Source organism: Saccopteryx bilineata, chromosome 5, assembly GCF_036850765.1.
Source record: "Saccopteryx bilineata isolate mSacBil1 chromosome 5, mSacBil1_pri_phased_curated, whole genome shotgun sequence".
Taxonomy (NCBI): domain Eukaryota; kingdom Metazoa; phylum Chordata; class Mammalia; order Chiroptera; family Emballonuridae; genus Saccopteryx; species Saccopteryx bilineata.
The window spans coordinates 262,410,264-262,436,912 of NC_089494.1; the positions used below are offsets into that span (position 1 = coordinate 262,410,264).

Sequence of the window (26,649 nt, forward strand, 5' to 3'; positions counted from 1 at the left end):
GGGATGAAAAGTGGATTACCTACGAAAATATTGTAAGGAAAAGGGCATCTTGTGAACCCGGAAAACCTAGCCCTTCCACCTCTAAACCAAATTTGACTCTGAATAAGAGAATGTAGTGTATATGGTGGGACATTCGAGAACCAGTACATTATGAGCTTTTAAAACTGAACGAAAAGCTCAATTTGGAGAAGTATTGTCAGCAACTGGATAATTTAAAGACAGCAGTCCAAGAAAAGAGGCCGGCGATGTTCAATAGGAACAACATCATACTGCATCATGATAATCATACTGTATCAACATCATACAGCATCAAACTGCACATGCTGCTTTGGGGACTCGTCAAAAAATTGCAGAACTAGGCTGGGAAATTCTGTCGCATCCACTATATTCCCTGGACTTAGCACCCTCCAACTATCACTTGTTTTTGTCCTTACAAAATTTTTTGAAGGGCAAAAAATTCAAAAATGAAGACGGTATCAAACAAGCACTGGTTCAATTTTTCACATCAAAAGATAAAACATTTTTCAAAAATGGGATATACAAATTGCCCTCACGCTGGCAAGAAATCATTAATAATAATGGCAGTTATATTATTTAATAAAGTTTATTGACGGTAAGAAAAATTTGTATTTTGTTTTATTCCAAAAACGGACAGAACTTTCTGGTAGACTGGATACATTAGAGTCAAGGAGGATAGGGAAGGGGCTACATGAAATCCTTGGTGGTAGATTCAGGAAGCAGGAACACTGGGGGAACTCTCTGGGTTTTGATGGAAAGTAAAATGTTACATTGGTGGGTGCAGGGTAGTTAACATTGGCAGAACTGGAGGTGGTGTGTGGGCAACAAGGTCACATGGGCCCTGCTCTGGTGCAGGGCTGTGTCTCCAAGGGGTCCGGGCAAGGTCCCTGCGACACCTCAGAGGAACCTTGTAAGACAGGTACACAAGACAGTAGACAACTTCGAAGTTGAAGACTGACCTTTGTTGCCTGACCTGTGGTGGTGCAGTAGGTAAAGTGTTGACCTGGAATGCTGGGATTGCCAGTTCAAAATCTGAGGCTCGCCTGGTCAAGGCACATAGGAGAGGCAACTACTGCGTTCATTCTGCTCCTCCTCCCACTTTTCTCTTCCTCCCTTCCCCTTTCTCCCCCTTCCCCCCTCTTTCCTCCTCTCTCTCCCTTTTCTCCCCTCTCCCTTCCTTTCTCTCCCTCTTTTTTCTAAAATCAATGAATGAAATCTTGAAGAAAAAAAAGATTGGCTTTTGTACAGGAAGCTACACGCCTAGATCATGACTACTCACCAGGAACCACTTTTAGTTAGAAACTTTTACATCCAGACCATCTGCGTGGTTACTTCTGGTTCCTGGGTTTGTAAGACTTTCCACGTGGGCCTCCCCTGAGCCTGTCAGGTTTAGTATGTGGCCCCTTTTCATCCACAGCTGTCTCAAAGTCTGCCCCTTTTAGGGGAAAAAAGCATTTTTGTAGATCTGTAAGGACTTATGAAGGCATGAAAAACTGCCGATTTTGTAGCCCTGGTACAGATTTTTTTTTTTTTTTTACAGAGAGAGAGAGAGAGAGAGAGAGAGAGAGAGAGATAGGGACAGACAGGAACAGAGAGAGATGAGAAGCATCAATCCATCAATCATCGGTTTTATGTGGCAACACCTTAGTTGTTTATTGATTGCTTTCTCATATGTGCCTTGACTGCGGGCCTTTAGCAGACCGAGTAACCCCTTGCTCGAGCCAGCGACCTTGGGTCCAAGCTGGTGAGCTTTGCTCAAACCAGTTGAGCCCGCGCTCAAAGCTGGAGACCTTAGGGTCTCGAACCTGAGTCCTCCGCATCCCAGTCCGACGCTCTATCTATCCACTTCGCCACCGCCTGGTCAGGCCCTGTTACAGATTTATGACATCTAATAGATCTGAATGAAGTAAACACCTCATTGGTTATTGTAATGTGATAGCTTGCAAAGAAATTTTAGTCAGTGAAAAGTGGTCGAGCTTTTCAAACCACAAATATTAACATGAGTATGAACTATCAAATAACTGCCAGTCAAGTCAAAGTTAGAAATAGAATAATGTTACTTTACATAAACTGGTTGTCTCCATAATAATAGCCCAGGTAAAATGACAAGAACTTGGGCTGATCCAGACTCAGCTCTGTGTGCCTCCGAGGAGGGCTGCTCAGGTCCGACAGAGAGCTCTTCCCTCTTCCCGAGTCTCATCGCACACTGTTCTCGAGTTCGTTTGCTTTGCTTTAATGGAAGTCTGTGACAGTGAAACACTTGGCCTCTCTGACTCGGTCTTGTCCAGGCCTGCTTTGACCCATGTCTTGTTTGTCAGAGATCTGCAGGAACCTTGTGACTGGACCCACATCAGCTAGAGTCAGCAGACTAAGAACGGTCTTCCTCCCTGCTGGTGGCTTCTGTTGCCAGTCACCTCTTGCCTCTCCCATTTCGCATTCCCTTGACATAAAAGAAGCCTGAACTCTGTACTGGACTTCTGGATTTAAAGATCAGCTCTTCCGTTTTCCCAGTCGGTGCCTCTTGGATCAGTAGACCTTTCTAAGCATTGCAGCGTGAGCACACGGACTTGGGGATGGTGACGTACTTAGTGCTTATGATTCTATGTAGAACTGAGCGCTTTCACCTAGATTTTGTCATTCTGTAGTTGGTTGGTTTTTCCTTATCTCTTCTTCCTTATCTTTTACACATAGAGAGATTAACCAGGTCTGGTTTTTCCTTGTAATTTAAGACGTTTGCTAATTCTTGTTATTATCAAGTAGATTATTATTATTAGCATCCCAGTCCAACGCTCTGTCCTCTGCGCCAGGCGAAAGTACTAGTTTCATTGATGACAGTGTCTTAAAAAGAGGCCTTGCATTCATTTCCTAGGGCTTTACACACTTCTAGGTGGGGAAGAGGCTGTAGCTCTGATTGTCCATACCAGCTACCTAGGCTAAGCATGTGTCCGTGATCAGCTCTTAGCCCCTGGCCCTTCCTTCTGTGATAGAGTTTCAGTATAGGCTGCAGATTCTCTAAGCCAGGCTGGCTTCCAAAAGCATAAGCAGTACCTTGGTTCCACTTAATGGGCTGAGATCAGAAAATTGGGCCTGGCCAGTTGGCTCAAGTGGTAGAGCGTCGGCCTGGCGTGCGGGAGTCCCGGGTTCTATTCCCGGCCAGGGCACACAGGAGAAGCACCCATCTGCTTTTCCACCTCTCCCCCTCTCCTTCCTCTCTGTCTCTCTCTTCCCCTCCCGCAGCCAGGGCTCCATTGGAGCAAAGTTGACCTGGGCGCTGAGGATGGCTCTATGGCCTCTGCCTCAGGCGCTAGAATGGCTCTGGTCTCAACAGAGCATCGCTCCAGACGGGCAGAGCATCGCCCCCTGGTGGGCATGCCGGGTGGATCCTGGTCGGGCGTATGTGGGAGTCTGTCTGATTGCCTTCCCAGTTTCCAGCTTCAGAAAAATTAAAAAAAGAAAAAAGAAAAGAAAATAACAGGCCTTGAAGATTATATAAAACCACCTTGTGTTGTGTGTGGATCTCTGGTTTGCCAGGCAAATATTACTTAGCATCTTGGTGAAAAGTCATAGAATCTTAGTATTTCAGGCACCCATTTTTCTGGTTCTCTTTTCTATGTTCTTCTATTCATATTTTATATCCTTTACCTTTCCCGTTCCAAGGTTTTCTTCTTGTGAAAATTCTGGGGAATTTTCCAAATTGAAGAATTATGAAAGGTAATGCATATTCTTGAATATTGAGCACTTTAACAAGTTTATTGTGAAATGAATACATATATAAAATATATATCTGTATAAAAATATACAGGCAGTCCTTCCCTGGGTTACGAATGAGATAGGTTCTGTAGGATTGAAATGTTAAGTGTTTATATGCACAGGAAGATAAAAAAGACTGTCAAGACAAACATCTAAGTTGCATTTAATATATAGGTAAATATACCTGTTTCAACTTACGTGCAACTCAACCTAAGAACGAACCTATAGAACCGATCTTGTTTGTAACCCAGGGACTGCCTGTATGATAAAAGGCATGATTTGCAGAAGTATGGTGCCAGGTCAAAGAGAGGCATGGGTTTCAGTAGAAAGAAGTACAAGGTGGTTACCTAAGAACGAAGATCGGCGCCCACTAGTACAGGATGGTCAGCGCAGAAGGAAAACGCCTGAAGTCGTCGTCGGTGTGTCACTACCAAGTGTCCAGTGCCTGGGCCACGGCCCTCCAGTGAGTGTGGGTGATGAGAGTGGAGGTTTTTCCTCCACGTGCTAATATTATGAGTGTTGTTTTATTTCCCAAACCTCTCTTTTTTATAATTTATTCCCCACATTTTAGACTTGGGAAGTATTGAGTTTGACACAGTTTTGATCACCAGCCAAGGCCTAAGCATTCTCCTAAATAGTGCATGGAATATGTCACAGTTTGGCCCTGAAGAACTTTCTGCCTCGTGTGAGGGAACCTACATGCAGGAGGCAGTAGTAGAACAGGGTGAATGAATGTCATCAAAAGGCAGAGGGGGATGGGGACAGAGCAGTGTGGCCTTAAGTAATTAGAGTAGGGGCGGGAGGGCAGGAAAGAACTGCATCACTGTTTAGGTCTGAATGTTTCAGCAGTGTTCGTGCCTTCTGAGACCTTTCTGAGCATGTTGCTGTAAGGTCTTTTATATGGATTATTATTTTTCTTCTTTTCCAAGTGAGAGGAGGGGAGATAGATAGACTCCCATATGCACCCAACCGGGATCCACGCAGCAACCCCTATCTGGGGCCGATGCTCTGCCCATCTGGGGCCATGCTCGCAACCAAGGTATTTTTAGTACCTGAGGCAGAGGCCATGGAGCCATCCTCAGCTCCCGGGGCTGATGTGTTCAAACTTATTGGAGCCATGGCTGTGGGAGAGGAAAAGAGAGAGAGAGAGAGAGAGAGACAGAGAGATAGAGGGAGAGAGAGAAAGGGGAGGGGAAGGGGAAGGGGTGGAGAAGCAGATGGTTGCCTCTCCTGTGTGTCCTGTCTGGGAATTGAACCCCGGGCATCCACACGCCGGGCTGACACTCTACCACTGAGCCAACTGGCCAGGGCCTGGATTATTTTTTTTCTTTTGCATTGTTTTAATTCTCCTGTGCCTCAAATAGTCCATCTAAGTTTGCCAGAATGCTGGTTTCAACAAAACTTCAGAGTTGTTTTCTCTCAAGGAAGTAGCTGTTAGAAGAACTTCAGCTGTTAACAGCTCTTCCCTTTTCTCCCTGGCTATGAGGAGTTCATTTCCCCACCCCTCTGAGTGAAGTGAGGCCACGAGACTTGATCTGACTGATGAGATGTGAGTGATTCCCCTCCAGGAGAAAGCTCGCAAAGCCCCAGCACTCGCGTTGGCACAGATCTTTTTCTTTGGCTCCTGGCTCAGCAGGGTTCAAGGTTGGGGCCACACTGTCATCTTGTCTCCTAGAGTGATTACACTGAGCATTCCTGCTCACCCAAGATGGACATGTAGCATGAGCAAGATACAGACATTTGTGTTAAGCTGTGATCTGAGAATCACCTACTCTGTTTTGATTAATCTTTCCAAATTTTGTTCTTTGGTCTCCATCCTAATAATTCTCAATTTTCTTTTAGCTTTGTAGCGATTTCATCTGTTCTTGGCTTTTTTATCCAGGCTGACTTTGCCATTGAACCTGCCATGATTGCATTCTGTAATGAGATTTGACCTGTTGAAACTTGAGACCTATCAAACATAAAGGTAGATGTTTCCCAGTTCTCCTATACAGTTCCTCTTGGACACATTGTTTCTCAGAAGAGCTGGGACCAGCACCTGTCTTCTGAGTGTCTTCTGAGTGTAAGGATGGGTGTCTTGTACAGTCCACAGGCACATGAGGAGGGGCAAATGAATGCTGTTGACAGAGCTGGTGAGTCTGCTCAGCCCAGCATGGTCGTTGGCTGGGTAGTCCATCCAAGCCAGCGTTGTCCAGCAGGACTTCTGCCTCAGTGGCAGTGTCCTGTGTTTGCACAGGAGCTCCATGGAGCTGTCAGCACCTGGGCTACGGCTAGTGTGCCAGAGGAACTGATTTTTAAATTCAGATAGCACCATGTGACTAGTGGCTGTCACAGTACAGTGCAGCAGGACCCTAGAACAACGTCGGGATGGCATAACGTTAGGTGCGAAAAGCAGAATATAAAATACTATTATTATACATATTGAAATAATAAAAATATTTAAGTTCTATACAAAGGAAAGAACACGGATAACACCCACACCACAGTACTAACAGTGAGTGTGTTAGGGCGAGGAAGTTACATGTGGTACCCTTCTTTTTTCATGTTAAAAAAGTACCGCAAATTTTTATAGTTGAAAGTATATATGACAGACTTGAGCAGAGAAGGAGAGCTCTGAGACCCAGAGAACGTTCCGGCAGATGAATATGTTGGGTACACAGGCACTCAGGTTTCAATGGACACATTCCACATTTTACATTTTGGCCAGAAAAGCCCAGTTTATGTTTACTGTCTGGTGCTCTTTGATTAGCTGTGATGTCACACAAGTAAACTGAGAAGACATTCTGCAAGTGATATGTATGTATCACGTCAGAAAGAGGTTATGCTTTTTAAATAACTTGTGTGAGTTTTTAGCAAACCTGTCTTTTAGAAAAGTATTTACTAATGAAATCACTTACCATGACCTGTCTTTTAGAAAAGTATTTACTAATGAAATCACTTAGATATCTAATTCTGTTTTCTTCCGTAATTGACAAATCATTTGTTGATTCTATCATTCTGAAAACATGCAGACTAGATAAAGAGCTAAATGCTTTTTAAAATTTATTTAGCAAACCTGGTGTGCTCTTCTTGAGAATTGAAGAAACTGAGCTGCGGCGTGTCCCCTATAGCTTGTGGGAGACGCTGCTGGCCATCCCTAGTGGGTAGTGGCCGTCCCTAGTGGGTAGTGGCCATCCCTAGTGGGTAGTGGTCGTCCCTAGTGGGTAGTGTCCATCCTTAGTGGGGACCAGGAGTGGAGTTTTTTTCAGGAATGTCTGATGGGACTGTGTTTCCTAAAATATTGTTACATAAGGGGTGAAATTTTGTAAGGTCAGTGAGCATTTTCAGAATGACTCTCATCCCACCCTACCCTGCCCTGCCCTGCCCTGCCCTGCCCTGCCCTGCCCTGCAAAGGCCTTTGTTACTAAAGTACTCATTTAAAATTTGTGTCATTACCATGACCTGTCTTTTAGAAAAGTATTTACTAATGAAATCACTTAGATATCTAATTCTGTTTTCTTTCTTCCTTAATTGACAAATCATTTGTTGATTCTGAAAACATGCAGACTAGATAAAGAGCTAAATGCTTTTTTAAATTTTTTTATTATTATTTTTTTGTATTTTTCTGAAGTTGGGAACAGGGAGGCAGTCAGACTCCCGCATGCGCCTGACCGGGAGCTACCCGGCATGCCCACCAGGGGGCGATACTCTGCCAGTCTGGGGCGTTGCCCTGTTGCAACCAGAGCCATTCTAGCGCCTGAGGCAGAGGCCACAGAGCCATCCTCAGCGCCCGGGCCATCTTTGCTCCAATGGAGCCTTGGCTGCAGGAGGGGAAGAGAGAGACAGAGAGGAAGGAGAGGGGGGAGGGGTGGAGAAGCAGATGGGTGCTTCTCCTGTGTGCCCTGGCCTGGAATCGAACCTGGGACTCCTGCACGCTGGGCCGATGCTCTACCACTGAGCCAACCGGCCAGGGCCTAAATGCTTTTATTTTGAAAATTTAGTTTATTCTAGTCCCATATTTGGTCATAAATGGCACAGGGCCCTGAGTGGCAGGGGGTCTCCTGGGCAGTGTCAGGGAGGAGAGGGCTTGACTGGTGCTCCCCTCACTCTGCCACCCTCACTGCCAGGCTCACGTTAGTGTGTTAGGTCCCAAGTCTGTAAATGGTTCCACAAACCTGCGTAGAGTCGCCCCAGTCTTTGGAGGCTGATTTTCATTCACCACTGGGGTTGCTTTTAATTCTTGAGTCCTTAAAATGGCTAGAAATCATACATTAGGCAGCAGAAAGAGCCCAGTGTGTGCTGAGCTTCCCTGATTGTGCTGGGTGGGGGTGGTGTGGCGTGCACATGTGGAGGTTGCTCTGCAGACGGGCACACGCAGCCCAGGGCAGTGGATGGTGCGGAGTACACACGCGGAGGTTGCTCTGCAGACGGGCACACGCAGCCCAGGGCAGTGGATGGTGCGGAGTACACACGCGGAGGTTGCTCTGCAGACGGGCACACGCAGCCCAGGGCAGTGGATGGTGTGGAGTACACACATGGAGGTTGCTCTGCAGACGGGCACACGCAGCCCAGGGCAGTGGATGGTGCGGAGTACACACATGGAGGTTGCTCTGCAGACGGGCACACGCAGCCCAGGGCAGCGGAGGAGTCTCTTGTGTTCCCCAGGCTCATCCTCTGCACTTAGTACCGAGTTCTCCACATGTCTCCTTTGAATTTGCAGCAGAGAACAAAAATGTTACTTAACCATATGATAAGATTTGAACTGGATTATTTTAAGTGAAGGCAAATTTTAGTTTATTAAAGAATAGTAAGAAGGCCCTGGCCGGTTGGCTCAGTGGTAGAGCGTCGGCCTGGCGTGCAGGAGTCCTGGATTTGATTCCTGGCCAGGGCACACAGGAGAAGTACCCATCTGCTTCTCCACTGCTCCCCCTCTCCTTCCTCTCTGTCTCTCTCTTCCCCTCCCGCAGCCGAGGCTCCATTGGAGCAAAGTTGGCCCAGGCACTGAGAATGGCTCCATGGCCTCTGCCTCAGGCACTAGAATGGCTCTGGTTGCAACAGAGCAACGCCCCAGACGGGCAGACCATTGCCCCTTGGTGGGCATGCCGGGTGGCTCCCGGTCGGACGCATGCGTGAGTCTGACTGCCTCCCCGTTTCCAACTTCAGAAAAATACAAAAAAAAAAAAAAAAAAAAAAGAAAAGAAAAGAAAAAAGAATAGTAAGGAAATCTATTTTTAAAACTTAGTTTATTTCACATAATTACTGTTCTTCACTTACTCATACTAGTGAAGGAACCTGGAAGATGAAGCAAATAGTTAACAATTGGGAGGGTAGTTTATGGTACCTTCCACTTGTATGACATTTTGTGAAATGCAAAGGCCACGAAATGCAGATGCCCTCATTCGCTCATTTCAGCACCGGTGAGTGGCTGAGAAATGTAGGGAGAGCAAGCCTTCACTATTTTATTGTACTGACCAGAAAACCCAAGAAGTTGTGGATACAAAACGCAGTAACCAAGTAGCAGAGCTGGGACTGACTACAAGAGCCTGGGGATTCTTAGTGCTGCGCACCTTCCACACTTCCCTCTTCACCTTGGGAGTCAGGACTCAAGTGACTTACAAGCTTCCGTGGGCACTTCATAGCTAGTAGATTATATATCTATATGCATACATGTGTGTGTACACACAACCTTTTAAAACCATTTAAAATTTAAAGTAAAAAATTCAAAGAAATTCTAAAGTAAGTGTATTTAGTATTTTGGGACTTATAAATGATCATTTATACAACCTAGTTTTGGGATGATTTGGGTTAATATTGCATGAGAAAAAGAGTCTCAAGATGATTTAAAGGTCCTTTTTTTCTTAGTGTAAACCTTTGGAAAAGAGAATGTTGAAAAAAACAACAAAAAACCTTCAGATGCTTTTTCTTTAACTCTTTTTAGACAATTTAAAATAATAAACTGAAGCAGTGACATTTAACTTCATAGTGACTACATGCCACATTCAGAATGAGTGTGGAAAGGAGTCGACGGTTTGAAGTGTGGGGGGTTGCCAGCTGTGTTCTTGAACTTGCCAGGCAGATGTTCGGTGGTTTTGCCGGCGCTTGTCAGGTCCCCCTGCTGTGTGGGCCACGTGGTGGATTCCATGTAAAATCAGTTTTAATGAAGTAGATAACCATGAGCCAGCAGACCTAGGCTCCCTTCCTTTTGGTCCCGAACTAGAAACAGTCTCTCATTTGTCAAGTGTTCGCCCCTCTACCAAAGGTTTGCTGCTGAGGGAGAGGGAGCTAGTTATGACCCAATTTCTATACCTGGGTGTCTGCTGACAATCTGGGGTTCAAAGTAAAGAGGATGGGCACTCTTTAGTGCCGAGTGATTATGGGGCCTCCGTCTCAGACCCTGTGGTTGGTGTCTGCTTAGAAGTGCGGCACAGGAGTGCCGGGGAGTCAGTGCTGCCAGGCCTGCCCGCCTCTCCTCCCCGCTCCTGGGTCTTCTGCAGTCTGTTCCAGAGAGAGAGGAGAGACACACTGGGACTGCTACCGACTCCAGGGCTGGGCCAGCCACGGAGCAGGTGCAGGAAGAGTTCTCGTAGGGGCAGCAGTGCAAGTGAAGGTCTTAGCCAGTGTTTTGATGAGGTGTTCTGTGCTCTTTGCTTTATTTCGCATTTGTAGGCCATTCTCGCCTACTTCTCCAATTCTTCCTAAAGAAACTGGAAATCTCTTAATGACAACAGTGGGAATCTTATGGTTGGGTTCATACCATGTTTTCAAGTAAAAACTAAAAAATACTAAAGCATTTCTGTATTGGTCTTGACAGTTTGTCAAGTCAGTCGTTAGTGAATGAAGGCCTTTGTGTATTTAAATAATGGAGAGAGCCTTATACTAAGTTGTTTACAGTAAAACTAGTATTTTACAGGTTCCATGGCAAAGACAATTTTGTAGATTTTGCTTACAGTATTCTTCTAATATCTCCTGTACTGTCTAGGTCTGATGTATATTCTTCTAATATCTCCTGTACTGTCTAGGTCTGATGTACATTCTTCTAATATCTCCTGTACTGTCTAGGTCTGATGTACATTCTTCTAATATCTCCTGTACTGTCTAGGTCTGATGTACATTCTTCTAATATCTCCTGTACTGTCTAGGTCTGATGTATATTCTTCTAATATCTCCTGTACTGTCTAGGTCTGATGTACATTGTTGGATTCAATTTCCTAAGTTTTGTTTAGACACTTTACATGTGTGTTCGTGAGGAATATCAGCCTTTAATTTTCTCTTCTTGTAATATATTCTTTATCTGGTTTTGATGTCAGGATAATGCTGTACTCATAACATGATTTGGGAAGTATTTGCTTCTCTTTTTTTTGTATTTTTCCAAAGTTAGAAGTGGGGAGGCAGTCAGACAGACTCCCACATGTACCCGACCGGGATCCACCCGGCATGCCCACCAGGGGGCGATGCTCTGCCCATCTGGGGCTTACTCTGCCATGGCTGGGGCCACTCTAGCGCCTGAGGCAGAGGCCATGGAGCCATCCTCAGCGCCCGGGTCAACTTTGCTCCAGTGGAGCCTTGGCTGCGGGAGGGGAAGAGAGAGAGAGGAAGGAGAGGGGGAGGGGTGGAGAAGCAGATGGGCACTTCTTCTGTGTGCCCTGACCAGGAATCAAACCTGGGACTTCCACACATCTGGCCAACGCTCTACTACAGAGCCAACCGGCCAGGGCTGTATTTGCTCCTCTTGGAAGAGTTTGTATAGAATTGACATTATGTTTTCCTTAAATATTTGTAGAATTTGGCTTTGAAGCCATTTGGGCCTGGAGATTATTTTTTTTTAAAGAGGGAGAGAGAGACAAGAAGGGAGAGAGATGAGAAGCATCAATTCATATTTGCAGCACTTTAGTTGTTCACTGATTGCTCTCATGTGCCTTGACTGGGGGCTTCAGCTGAGCCAGTGACCTTGGGCTACAACCAGCGACCATGGGGTCATGTCTATGATCCCACGCTCAAGCCGGTGACCTTGGGGTTTTGAACCTGCGTCCTCAGCATCCCAGGGCAACGCACTATCCACTGTGCCTCCAGTTGGTCAGGCTGTGCCTGGAGATTTCTTTGTGGGAAAGTTTTAAACTATAAATTCAGTTCATTTTATAGATACAGAGACATTCGTTCTATTTCTTCTTGAGTGAATTGTAGTAATTGTGTTTTCAACGAATTTGTCTATTTCATCTAAGTTGTAAATTTATTGGTGTAAAGTTTTTTCTCATACCTCCTTATTTTCCTTTTTATACCTATAGAATCTGTAGAGATCTCCCCTCTTTCATTCCTGAAATTGTTGATTTATGCCTCTTTCTTGAATAGTCTGGCTAGAGGTTTGTAAAGTTTGTTGTCTGAAAGAACCAGCTTTGGCACTGTGCTAAGTGAAATAAGCCAGTCAGAGAAAGACAAGTACCATACTATTTCACTCATGTGGACTGTATGCACAACATGAGCTAACAAACAAGAGAGACAAGTTCATAATAGAGAGCAAGCTGACAGCTGTGAGAGGGGTTGGGAGGTTGGGGGGGGGGGAGGTGGAGGGATTGAGCATAAAAGAAAAGAGAAAAACTCACGGGCATGGACAACAGTGCGCTGATGGCTGGAGCAGGCGTTGGAGGACAAATGGTGGAGGGCGACTTGCCTTGGGTGGTGAACACAGCATAGTATATAGGTGATGTGTGTGGAATTGTGCACCTGAAGCCTGTGTAATTTTGTTAACCAGTGTCACCCCAATAAATTCAATAAAAAGGGAAATTTAAAAAAGACAAATTCCACCAAAAGTAAAAAATCAGGTCTCAGAAAAAAATAAGGTAAACTAAGCAAAGCAAAAAACATTGTCCTCTGAGCTTTAGCCTCCTCATTAATAAAGTGCAGTTCAATAACAAAAATAAATCTGGTTTTATTATTTTTCCATGTTCTGTTTCATTGGTTTCCAAGTCAGGAGAACGGACACTGGAGCTGCGAGTGGTTGTGGTGCAGGCGGAAGCCACCTGTGCTGTCTCTGCTGATTGTAACTTTATGTTGGTTCTCGTCGGTTTCAGTTCATTTATTTTTCTCTTCATATCCAGTCCCTTTGTCTCTGCTTCTTTGCATGCCTGTTCATTTAAAAACTTTCTATATTTATTGATTTTTAGGGAGAACAGAAGGAGGGGAGAGAGAGGGAGGAGGGAGGGAAGGAGGGATATAGATTTGCTCTCCACTTAACTCATGCCGTCCTTAGTTCAGTCTCGCCTGTGCCCTGACTGGCATTGAACCCGCAGACCTCCGGGTGTTGGGACGATGCTCTGACCACCTGATCTACCCAGCCAGGGCCTGCTCATTTTTGAATGGATGCTATACATTGTAAATTTTATCTTCTTGAATGCTGGATATTTTTGTGTTCCTCTAAATTTCTTGAGCTTTGTTCTTGGACCACGGTGAAATTAGTTGGAAATAAGTTTGGTCATTTCGGGTCTTGTTTTTTAGACTTGTTAGGCAGGACCAGAGCGGAATTTAGTTTAGGGCTAATTATCCCCCCCGCTAAGGCACGGTCCCCTGAGTGCTCTACCAGGTGTCCCTGCATCAGGATAGGAGCTTTTCCAGCCTGGCTGGTGCGAAGCAGACACCATCACCAGCACCCTGAGCGTGGGTCCTGTTTCCTCCCATCCTTGTGATGGTCCTTTCCTGCTATCTCGGGGAGCTCCTCACATGTGTGCCCAGAGCAGACTGAGCGTGTGAGGGCGACCCTCTGCCAATTCTGGTGCTTTCTCTGCAGCTCTCTCCTCGTCCTTTCCCTGTGGCCTCCGGCTGCCTCAGTCTCCCTCGCCTTCCAGCCACCGCTCAAGGCGCCTTTCTGTCTCGCCTGGTCTTCACTGCATGGGACCCATTCGTCAGCTTGCTCCAAGTTATGTCCCCAGAATTGATTACTTAGCTGATGGTCTGTTTGGCACCCTGAGATCCAAACATATGAAAGAATTGATGGTTTTAATTTTGAGAGTCAGCTCGGAAATTTCAGCAGATTGAAAATTACAGAAAATCTTTGCTTTATCTGGTTTTTACAATTCACAAAAGATAGTTTGGTAGAGAGGATTTTAAAAAGTAGCAGGATATACATTAGTAGTAACTTAGTCCTGTGGTAGGATTAAACATTTTCCTTTATATCTACCGTATGTAACATTTGCTTTGTGATTATAGTGGAGTGCGAGAGACTGTTGAGTCTCTGAGAAGGCGTCTGTGCCTGAGCCGATGCTGCTGCTTTTGGTGGCCCTTTCATTATCTGCTAGTTCATGGGAAAGCTGAGCCGATGAGATTCACCTGTCAGTATTGTCAATTTTCATTTCTAGTGGCATACTCAGAACCCTAACATAAAGACTGTCATGATTTAATAAGGCCATTGTTAGATTAATCTGACATATTGAAAGTATGTTAATTTAAGGAGAAAACTATTAAAGAGTGGCATCTATCACAAGTAATCAGAAAGGCCTGTCGAGGTGGATGGCAGGTGACAGCAGACGCGGCAGCACAGCCTGGCGTGGCTCTCAGACACACCCATGTCGCACTTTAATCTTTATGAAACAAGTGATGAGCAAGTCCAAGATACTTAGCCATAGAAAATAACTGATTGTTTATGGTAAAGCTTAAATTTAAAGGACTCATTATTTTTATCAGTGTTTCAGTGAATTACTCTTCAGCTGCTTGTTTTCTGTTATCCTTAAAAATGGCCAGGGCGGCCCTGGTGGGGTGACTCGGTTGACTGGAGCATCATCCTGAAGCACAGAGGTTGCTGGTTCGATCCCTGGTCTGGGCACACACAGGGACAGACCGATTCTCCTGTCTCTTTCTCTCTCCTCTTTCACTGAAATCAGTTACAGATGAAAAACCGACTAGGGCTTTGTTACCAGATCAGTTATTTCAGCATCACAGGCAAACAGAGTTTCACTACTCACATCTCTTGGGAGAGCAAAATAAACATGGAGATAAGGTAGCACAAGCCCAACAATACATGTTTCTGAGTTTCCTTTCTTTTAAAAGATATTAAACCTTTAAAAGTTTAAAATGTCACTTAGTTAAAATGTCAAAAATTATAACAAAGAAAAAAAAAAGAAAGTGTTCTAAGAAGCAAAGGTATTTTAATAAAGTGGACCAGTAGTTTACATCTGTGTATGTAACACATACCTCTCTCTCTCTTTTTTTGTAGATTCTGCCAGACTTACATTTGGCCTCGATGTGAAATTAAAGCAGAAAGTCAACACCTGCACGTGTGTTGCTACCGGGACGCTGACTCATGGTCATGCGTGAAGAGGGAGACCCTGTTCTAGACAGCTGACTTATCCTAGATGTCAAGCTTCTCTCCTTGTTCCTGGAGTGAAACCCCCTCCAGATTCCCACACAACATCAGCTCCAGAAGATGCTTCGCGTTGTAAGGATGTCAGCAACCTAGATCCATGTGCCCTGTCTGCACGGCTCTTGTGGACGGCCCCCCCTGACAGCCCCGCAGCTCTTGCCCAGGCCCTGCCCCTGTCTCTGAGATGTCTCTGCTGCATGCGCTGGGCCCAGTGCAGACCTGGCTGGGACAAGAGCTGGAGAAATGTGGCATCGATGCCATGATCTACACTCGATACGTCCTCAGTCTTCTGCTGCATGACAGCTATGACTACGACCTGCAGGAACAGGTATTCACAGGCTTGAACTGCCCTTGTGAAAATTCACGGCTGTGTTTTCATGTTAGTGTTTCTCTTCAAAGAGTGCTTTCCTACTTGGGAACAGGGCTGTGGACCGCTGTGGTCCCTGAACTTTCCCCTGTCGGTGAGTGGTAATGAGCGTGGCACAGAGCACCCTAGTTCGGCTCTTCACACTTGGGCTTTCTCAGTGCTGGTTACTTCCCGGCGCGGACTCTGGGGCCTGTCACAGACTGGTACCAGGCTGACCACCTGCCGCCTCTGAGCAGCACTGCTTCCCAATGTTGGTTTCCCTTCTGTAGGACTGTCCCATCTGATGACGGGTCGTTCTGATAATGTGTCAGGCATACTTCTTTACATGCCAGGGTTTAATAGTCTGTTTTATCTGCAGGAGTGATATTCCTTTTATTTATTGATGTGAGAGAGAAACACTGATTTGTTGTCCCACTTAGTTGTATATTCATCGGTTGATTCTTGTACATGTGCCCAGACCAGGGATCCAACCCGCAACCTTGCTGTATGGGGCTGACACTCCAACCACCTGGGCTACCTGGCCAGGGCCTCAGCTGCTTATTGATCCATTGTGCGTGACAAATAAGTAGACTAAAAGTTTGGCAAAGCACATAACTTTGCCAAAAGTTATTGTATATCACCAGGTAAGTCAGCAACTACAAGGTTTTATTTGAGTTAAGTGCTAAATTTAAAGTGAGAAAGTGGCCCTGGCCAGTGAGCTCAGTCGGTTAAGAGTGTCATCCTAAAACACCAAGGTTGTGGGATCAATCCCTGGTCAGGGCATACACGGAAAGAGATCAAAGGATGCACGACTGAGTGGAACAACAAATGCTCCCCTTTTCCCCCTCATCTCCTTACCTCTCACTGTCTCTCTAAAAATCAATAAAAATTAAGTCCTGGCCAGATAGCTCAGTTGATTCAAGTATCGTCCCAGAGTACCAAGGTTGCTGGTTCAGTCCCTGGTCAGGGCACATACAGGAGCAGCTCGGTGTTCCCACGTCTCTCTCTCCCTGCCCTTGGTTCAAAAAGAAAAAAGTGAGAAAGCTACCAAATCTAGGTTCTTGGGGAAAAAAAACTCAACTGAAAGGGAAGTGGAGTTATCACCAGCAAACAAACGGGCCCTGGGTGATTTCCGTGTACAAATTCCACAAATAAAACAGTGTTTTGTGGGCAGTTTCTGTTGTTTGGAACCGCTGTTGCTAACCTTGAGAGCAGGGCTGGTGTCCGGAGCAGCGGGCTTTGCCCTCCCCGACGGCAGAAGGGCCTCGGAGCCCCGTGCATACGGAGGGTGTCAGCTGTGTGCTCACCATTTGTCACGTGGCGGTGTCTGGAGAGGGTTTCTCAGCCCCACATTTCTCGTCCTCTCCACCTGGACACACTGCTTTCTCCCTGCTTCCAGGTTGCTGATGGCCCTGGCTGGTGAGAATTAGGTCAGATAAAGTCTTCCGGGCATTGGCTTATAACCTGATGATTAGAAACAGGTTATTTTGGTCAATAGTCTGTATAATTTCCTTGCTGAGGTTCTATTATTTTCTATTATCTTTCCAGTAGATGTAAAATATGCTTCTTTAGGGGCAAGTGAAATGTCATGTCTATAAACATGGAAGAATTTTTATTTTCAGAAATGAGGAAGCTATTTCCTTAAATTCAAAAATCATGTACTCTTAGAATTGTCTGTTAACAATATTAGCCTAAAATATTTAGTTAACACCAGTAAATTTATTAGCACAAAGAATTTATGTGCTAGGTGCCACAGGGCATTGGAAAGGGCATAAAACAGGCCTACTCTTAAGATTATAGTTGAACAGGTCTCTGATGAGATGTGCTTGTGAATTCCTCGTTTTCTCACTAGTGGGGCTTGGAGCCCGAGGTCGGGCAGCTGTGTTCACTCCTCCCTCCAGAGCTCTGTTCATCTTTTAGGAAACAGGACAGGTGAAGGTTAGTGAGAACAGCATCTACAGTTACGAGGAGACCCCACAAGGAAATTAAAGGCCCCTCGGTTGCTCCTCACCTTAGCCCAGGTGGGAGTGTTGGGTCCCATGCTGATAGGGAAGGTCAAATGAAAATGACCCTTGTTTTATAAGAGCTGACCTGAGGGTCAGTTAGCACCTGCATTGCTTTTCCATGACTGGAGAGAAACGTGTGCTCACTGTATCTTCACGAAGAGAATTAGGGCGGAGAACCGAGGGGAACGCCCCTCGGAGGGAGGGAGGAGCCTGCCAGGGGCCTTAGCCTACCCCGTGCCAGACTCCAGCTGCCAGGCACGCCCCTCAGCTGCTGTCGGCCAGGAGGCGTGCCACCTTTCCCGACCCCTGGGCCAGAACGACGGTCTCCTGGCCCCTCAGTTGGCGGGCAGTCGACTCCGCTTTGGGGTGTTCATCACATCTTTTCTCTGCACCGCCCCCGTTCTTGAATTAGTTGAACCTGGACTTGATAATGGCCAGTTTTAAGGCCGTTACTTCAACTACTAACCTGTGCCATGTTTGATCTGTTGTTTCCGCAATCAGGTGAAGCAAGCCCTCAAAGAGCTCTCGAGTTCTCAGCCCGTGTACAGGACTTGGCTCCCAGCTGCCCAGACCCTGGCCCCGGTTGAGGCTGCATCACAGGCAGTCCTGTGTGAGGCTCTGATTGACAGGGTTGTGGGCACAGTAGTGGGGACATCAGCTGATGACTCGGATTCTACAGAACACTACCTTCTAATGCATCTCAGCAGTTTTATTTCCAGAGTCTTCTTTCTCTTCTTTTTCTCTTCCTTTTGGTCATAATTTCCATGCTCTGGTAAAAGTACTCTCAGATAATCAGCAATTGACTATCATTTTAAAATGTCAACTACTTTTCTGACACATTCTTTAAGGCCCTGGTCACCTTTCTCTCTGAATTCTTATCTGATAATTCCCAATGAAAACAATGTCATCTCTTCCAGACTTGATCATACAGTATTTCTGCTGTGGAGGTCTTCATTGTAGTCCTTAGAATGTGTTCTCTTTTCTAGGAGATAAGATTCTTATGGACAGAAATCAAATACTCCTTTTTAAAAAATTAAACTTCTTAAGAAATAATTTAATTTAGCAAGAGAGAGAAACTGGAAGGGAGAGAGATGAGAAGCATCAACTCGTAGTTGTGTCACTGTAGTTGTTCATAGATTGCTTTCTCATATGTGCCTTGACTGGGGGCTACAGCAGAGCGAGTGACCCCTTGCTCAAGCCAGCGACCTTGGGCTTTAAGCCAGTGACCATGGGGTCATGTCTGACCCCACGCTCAAGCTTGTGAGCCTGTGCTCAAGCCTGCGAAACCTGGGTCCACAGCATCCCAGGCCGATGCTCTAGCCACTGCGCCACCGCCTGCCTGGTCAGGCATCTGGCAAAATAATTTGAAACATCAGAAGAATAGTGAGAAGAGTACAAAGGACTCGCGGGTCCTCTTCACTCAGTCACCAGTTGCTGACATTTTCCCTCTTTTGTTGTGTTTCTCTCCTTTCCTTTTGATGCCCACTTATCATAAATAAGCATATTTTTCTTAAAATCGTACTTCCTCTTAGCTATAGCACAGTTATAAAATTCAGGAAAACTAACATCAACACATTACTATCTAACGTACCATCCATGTTCAGTGTTTATCAGTTGTCCCAGGTAATGTCCTTCGTTGTGATTTCCCCTCGTCCGGGACCCAGTTTGAGGTCACATGTTAGCTTCTGTGGTCTCATCGCTAACTTCCTGCAGTCTGGCATAGTTTGTCATCTTTCCTCTGTCTCTCAGGACACTGACACATTTGGAGGGTCAGTTTTGTGGAACAGCCCTCACTTTGTCTAATGTTTCCTCCTGTTTGGAGTCAGCTTACGTGTTTATGGCAGCAGCACACGTAAGCGGAGTTTCCTGTTCCTCCGTGCACCACAGCACGTGACGTCCGGCTGTCTCGTTGTCGGCGGTGCTCACTGTCCAGACGGGGCTGGCCAGGTCTCCCCATAGACCCGGTGGCACTCTTCTCGGTAATCGTCAGGTGACCTGTGAGGAGAGGCTGTGAGGGTTTTGTCATCCTTAGGCAGCTCCACCTGAGTCAGTTACTGCTTTGATGACTGCAAAACGGTGGCTTTTCTAACACAGTTATCCCCCCTACACTTGACGGTTAGCACATTCTCCTGCAATGCCTTTCATCCTTTTAAAATCAGGTGCCCTGTCATGTAGGGACCACGATGGCGTGCTCTGTGCAGTGCTGGCCACACATATATAGGGATTGCCATATTTGGTCCCCATGGCACACCGTGAAGGTAAGTGTGACTGTCCCTGTGTCTACTCATGTGGAAATGTATGCTCAGAGAAGTTAGCTGATCAGTCTGAGGCCACACGGTTAGTGATGAGTCAGGATTTAAGCTCATGCCTGTCATACCCAAATCATGTGCCCATTTTTTACTCTAGAAAATTTTGTCTTTGTTTTCATATATAACAAATAATTGTTGAATGGCATATAAACACTTGTAAAGGCTAGCTTTAGAAAGAAGCATGTGGGGTTGGTCACTGTTGTTAATGCACTTGTGGTGTTAGAGCTGGGAAACTCACTGGTCTTCTCAGCCCACGGCCAAGTTCTGCACTGAGTCCCTGTGGAGGGAGAAGGCAACATGGTGGTGTGTGTCTCCAGGAAATGGGTGGGAGCTGAGCCCTGGGACTCTGAAAATAGGTTTGTGTTACGTTATTTGCAAACATTTTATAGTATTATTTAAAAATGGCTGAAAGGGAAGCTATAGTAAAACAGGAAACAGAGGAGAAGGTTAACTTTCCCCATTCTGAGGTTGTGTTAGGCTGATGGTCAGCGTCGTGGGTCACAGGTGGGAAGAGTTATTTTAGGGAGATGGAGTTGCCTTTATCAGTTTTCCTTTGTCACTGATTACAACTGCCATCCAAGACTTTAATTTTTAGAAAGTAATAATAGTAAATTACTATTACTTCTGTTTAAGCCAGGCCAAGCTGGGGGTTCTGTTATAATCACAGACTTAATTTTAGAGCAATCTTAGGGTCACAGTAAAATTCAGAGTAGTATACAAAGCCCCCCCACACCTCCTGGCCTCACACATCCATAGTCACCCTGTTAGCAGTGTTCCTCCCAGAGCGGCACCTTTGTTACGACTGAGGAACCTGCATTGACCCGTGATCACCAGGAGTTTGCCGTGCACCATGGGGATCACTCTTGGTGGTGTGTAATCTGTGGGCTTGGACAACTGACATGTATCCACCGTGCCAGCGTGCACAGGCTCGTGTCCCTGCCTGTGCTCCAGCTCTCCTCCCTCCCCCCAGCCCCTGACAGCTGAGTTCTCATTGTCTCCATGGTTCTGTCCTCTCAGAGTGTCACGTAGTTGGCATCATAGAGTATGTAGCCTTCTCAGATTGGCTTTTGCTACTTAGTAATATGTATTTATAGTTCCCCCATGGTTTTTCATGCTTGATAGTTCATCTCTTTTTAGCACTGAAGTAATATAATAATCCATTGTCTGGACGGGCCACATTTTATCTGTAGAGTCAACTACTGAAGGATATCTTCATTACTTCCAGGTTGGTTTTTTTTTTTTTGTATTTTTCTGAAGTTGGAAACGGGGAGGCAGTCAGACTCCCGCATGCGCCCAACCGGGATCCACCTGGCACGCCCACCAGGGGGTGATGCTCTGCCCCTCTGGGGGGGGTCGCTCTGCCACAATCAGAGCCATTTTAGCGCCTGAGGCAGAGGCCACAGAGCCATCCTCAGTGCCCGGGCCAACTTTGCTCCAATGGAGCTTTGGCTGCAGAAAGGGAAGAGAGAGACAGAGAGGGGGAGGGGTGGAGAAGCAGATGGACACTTCTGTGTGCCCTGGCCAGGAATCGAACCCGGGACTCCTGCACGCCAGGCCGACGCTCTACTGCTGAGCCAACCTGCCAGGGCTACTTCTAGGGTTTTTTTTTGTTTATTTGTTTTTAATTTTTTAATTTTTATTTTTTTTATTCATTTTTAGAGAGGACAGAGAGAGGGAGAGAGAGACACAGAGAGAGAGAGAAGGGGGGAGGAGCTGGAAGCATCAACTCCCATATGTGCCTTGACCAGGCAAGCCCAGGGTTTTGAACCGGCGACCTCAGCATTTCCAGGTTGACGTATTATCCACTGCGCCACCACAGGTCAGGCTACTTCCAGGTTTTGACAGTTGTGAATAAAGCTGCTATAAACAGTCGTATGCAGGTTTTAGTGCCGACATGAGTTCATCTCCTTTGGGTAAATACCAAGGAGAATGATTGTTGGTTGTGTGGTAAGGCATGTGTAGTTTTGTTAGAAACCATGAAAATGCCTGTCAAAGTCACTGCACCATCACAGGAAGGGGAGGGGGGAAGCAGAGAGAAAGAAGCATCAACTCATCCCACGTAGTTGTTCCACTTAGTTGTGTACTCATTGGTTGCTTCTTGTATGTGCCTGTGACCAGGATCCACCTGGCATGCCCACCAGGGGGCGACACTCTGCCCACCTGCCGATGCTCTACCACTGAGCCAACCGGCCAGGGCTTGTAATTTTGTTTTGCATTTTCTCTAATGATTGGTGATGTTAAGCATCTTTTCATGTGTTTATTGGCCTTTGTTTATCTTCTTTGGAAAATGTCTCAGTCCTTTGCCTGTTTTGAATCTGGTTGGTTGGTTGTTTTTGTTGTTGTTGAGTTTTAAGTAGTTTTCTGTATATTCTGGATATTAACCCCTTATCAGATATGATATGCAAATATTTTCTCCCATTTTGTGGGTTGCCTTTTGACTATTATAGGGTCTTTTTTTTTTTTTTTTTTTTACAGAGACAGAGAGTCAGAGAGAGGGATAGACAGGGACAGACAGACAGGAATGGAGAGAGATGAGAAGCATCAATCATTAGTTTTTCATTGCGCATTGCAACACCTTAGTTGTTCATTGATTGCTCTCTCATATGTGCCTTGACCGCGGGCCTTCAGCAGACCGAGTAACCCCTTGCTGGAGCCAGCGACCTTGGGTTCAAGCTGGTGGGCTTTTCCTCAAACCAGATGAGCCCGCGCTCAAGCTGGCGACCTCGGGGTCTCGAACCCAGGTCCTCTGCATCCCAGTCCGACGCTCTATCCGCTGCGCCACCGTCTGGTCAGGCTATTATAGGGTCTTTTAATGCACAGATTTTTTCTTTAGTTGCCTGTGCCTTTGGTGTTATATCCAAGAACTCATTGCTAAGTGCAGTGTCATGGAGCTTTGCCCTATGTTTCTTCCAAGACTTATATTTTAGCTCTTAAATATAAACCTTTGTTCCATTTTGAGGTAATTTTTGTACATGGTATGAAGTAGAGGTACAGCTTTATTCTTTTGCCACCATTTGTTGAAAAGATTGTCCTTTCCTCATTGAGTGTTTTTGACACCTTGCTGATAATCATTTGACCGTATATGTGAGGGTCTGCTTCTGCCCCCTCTGTTCTGCCCATTGGTCTGTGTGTCGTATACCATTAACACACTGTTTTTATTTTTTATTATTTATTCATTTTAGACAGGAGAGGGAGAGACAGAGAGAGAGGAGAGACAGAGAGAGAGAAGGGGGGAGGAGCTGGAAGCATCAACTCCCATATGTGCCTTGACCAGGCAAGCCCAGGGTTTTGAACTGGCAACCTCAGCATTTCCAGGTCGACGCTTTACCCACTGCGCCACCACAGGTCAGGCCTAACACACTGTTTTGATGACTGTGCTTTGTTGTGATTTCTTTTGACTCCTCTAATTGTATCTTTTAGCTCAGAGTCCATCATTATGCAAATATAGCTGGATTATTACTACTTTTTTTCTGAAATGAGAAGCTGGGAGGCAGAGAGACAGACTCCCGCATGCGCCCGACCGGGGTGCGCCCGACTGGGTTCCACCCGGCATGCCCACCAGGGGGCAATGCTCTGCCCATCTGGGGTGCTGCTTCATTGCAGCCAGAGCCATTCTAGCACCTGAGGTGGAGGCCATGGAGCCATCCTCAGTGCCCAGGTCAACTTTGCTCCAGTGGAGCCTTGGCTGCGAGAGGGGAAGAGAGAGTGAGAGGAAAGGGAGAGGGGGAAGGGTGGAGAAGCAGATGGGCGCTTCTCCTGTGTGCCCAGGCTGGGAATCGAGCACATCTGTCTTCAGCCCACTGGGACGTGCTCCCGTGGGGCACCCCATTTTTTTTTTTTTTTGCATTTTTCTGAAGCTGGAAACAGGGAGAGACAGACAGACTCCCGCATGCGCCCGACCGGGATCCACCGGCACGCCCACCAGGGGGCGACGCTCTGCCCACCAGGGGGCGATGCTCTGCCCATCCTGGGCGTTGCCATGTTGCCACCAGAGCCACTCTAGCGCCTGAGGCAGAGGCCACAGAGCCATCCCCAGCGCCCGGGCTATCTTTGCTCCAATGGAGCCTTAGCTGTGGGAGGGGAAGAGAGAGACAGAGAGGAAGGCGCGGCGGAGGGGTGGAGAAGCAAATGGGCGCTTCTCCTGTGTGCCCTGGCCGGGAATCGAACCCGGGTCCTCCGCACGCTAGGCTGACGCTCTACTGTGGCACCCCATTTTTTGAGTGCAGGGGTCCCCAAACTACAGCCTGCGGGCTGCGTGCGGCCCCCTGAGGCCATTTTTCCGGCCCCTGCCGCACTTCTGGAAGGGGCACCTCTTTCATTGGTGGTCAGTGAGAGGAGCATAGTTCCCATTGAAATACTGGTCAGTTTGTTGATTTAAATTTACTTGTTCTTTATTTTAAATATTATATTTGTTCCTTTTTTTTTTACTTTAAAATAAGATATGTGCAGTGTGCATAGGAATTTGTTCATAGTTTTTTTAATAGTCCGGCCCTCCAATGGTCTGAGGGACAGTGAACTGGCCCCCTGTGTAAAAAGTTTGTAGACCCTTGGTTGAGTGCATCACTGCTTGGAAAGACTAGCACCTGCACTTTTTTCCGTTATAGGTTAGTATAATATTTTAACAATTACAGCTATAAAAGTCTGATCCATCCTAAGTTCTTAAGGTATCTCACTGAATATACTGTGTTTTAACAAATAGTCACTCAGCAAACATTAATTAAATTAACTCAGTGGTTCTCAAAGTGTGCACCAGGGCCCACTGGTACACCCTAGAAGATTTCCAGGTGCACCCTATGGTATTCCAGAGAAATATGTGCCTGTTGGGGACCAAAAATCCAACAGGGTTTTAGAGTTTAGGTTTTTGGGGATAGAGGTGTGGGGAATTGGCTGTAAGCTGACAGTCTGCCCAACCCCCCACCTCACTTGCCTGATTAGGTTGCAAAGGCAGTTAAGCTGTGGTGCTGGATTGTTTACACTACCCCCCATGTTCCCCGGAAAGACTGGAGGCAAGTTTCTTCTGTCCTTTGTTTGGTGTAAAGTTGAGATTTGTTAATGGCCTCACTTTGCCTTATAAATAAAGCAAGATGTGGTTTTGGGGCATGCTTTGTTCTTGCCAGCAGCAATTATAGGGCCCTCCTGACCCGTATTTTCTTAATTCCGCACTGTTCCCACTTGGGACCTAGAATTACTAGCTGCGCTGGTTTGCAGTATGTGCCTAGATATAAAAATAAATATAGTTACTCTATTATACCATTTCATTATGGAAATACTGCTCTTTTTGTTAACACATCATTATTATATTTATTATTAACATGTCATTACATTATTTTTAGATAAATACACCCAAATAAAATGGATAGATTTCTCAAAAAGAAGCGTGGTATTGAAGAATCTGATTCTGGAAGTGAGCAAAAGTTAAGTGTAAATAAAATAGGACTTGAAGGCTGATGGGCAGAATTTAATTTATAGCATTTTCCATCACTTAACACTGAACAATACAATTGGATTAGAAACCCATTCATGGAAACTTCAAGTGATTTTGGTTTAACATTAACAGAAGAAGAACTGGCAGCTATATCCACTGATCGTGGATTGATGATTAAACATAAGGAATTGTCTCCTGAAGCCTTTTGGATTTCTATATATGTGGCAATATTTAAAGATGCTTTGAACGTTTTGCTACAATTTTCAACATCCTATTTATGTGAATTAGGATTTTCTACCCTCAACACAATTAAGAGTAGAAAGAGAGGAATTCTTCACTGTGTTGATGAAATGAGAGTTTGCCTTTCAAATATACACCCAAACATTGAAGAAATCGCTAGGACACATCAGGCTCATGTTTCTCATCAGCACAAGAATGAAAAAACTTAACACATTTGCACTGGGACCTGCCGAATTTACTAAATCTTACTAAGAATGTATCTATGTATCTAAAAAGATAATGTTTTTGTCGTTTTTTAATTTTTTAACTCCTCTTTTTTTTACAAATTCTAAAAAGCATAACAAAAAATGTAACATAAAAATGTTTTTTAATGTCAGAATAAATTTAATTTTGTCGTATTTATTTCATTTAATTACCATAAAAGCACACTTGGAATATATATACATATATATATATATATATATATATATTTATTTATTTATTTATTTTTTGTGGGAGAAAGAGTCAGAGAGAGGGACAGATACGGACAGACAGGAAGGGAGAGAGATGAGAAACATCAATTCTTTGTTGCTGTCACTTAGTTGTTCATTGATTGCTTTCTCATTTATGCCTTGATGGGGGGTGGGGGGCTACAGCAGACCAAGTGACCCCTTGCTGGAGCCAGTGACCTTGGGCTCAAGCTGGTGAGCTTTGCTTAAACCAGATGAGCTCGCGCTCAAGCTGGTGACTTCGGGATCTCGAACCTGGGTCCTCCAAATCCCAGTCCGATGCTCTATCCACTGTGCCACCGCCTGGTCAGGTTTTTTCTTTAATATTTGACTTAATTATTATATTTCTCAGAAATTTATATGTAGTGCGCCTACAATTATTTGTAGGATTTTAAATGCGCCCTGACTTTAAAAAGTTTGAGAACCACTGAATTAACTTTACACATAAGAATATGAGAATAACTTCAGAGTAGAAATTGGTGCTAATGCGGGAACATAGAGTCATGTCTATGATGTCTGAGAGATAGCATAATACAGTGTGGGCTTTCTGGTAAAACCTTTTCTTGAAAGAGAGAAAATGTTTTGAATACAAATACTGTATAAAATGCACATTTCTGTTGGTTTACTCACCACATGGATGCCCATGACATGTGGACGTGGAGGCAGGCACCAGGAATGCAGAGCTGACCAGTGATGGTCCCTGGGAGACAGCTGATCGGTGGCGGTTCCTGGGAGACAGCT

General features: G+C 45.5%; 1 protein-coding gene across 2 annotated transcripts in view; it reads left to right on the forward strand.

The window, feature by feature from the left end:
* The window catches only part of KIAA0232 (KIAA0232 ortholog), a 95,770-nt gene that overhangs the window by 23,065 nt on the left and 46,056 nt on the right, over nt 1-26,649 (forward strand). For both annotated transcript variants that reach the window (XM_066233299.1, XM_066233298.1), the window contains exon 2: nt 14,948-15,422. In XM_066233299.1, coding sequence (XP_066089396.1) covers nt 15,279-15,422 — 144 coding nt within the window. In that variant the 5' untranslated portion in view covers nt 14,948-15,278. The remainder of the gene's footprint in view (nt 1-14,947; nt 15,423-26,649) is intronic.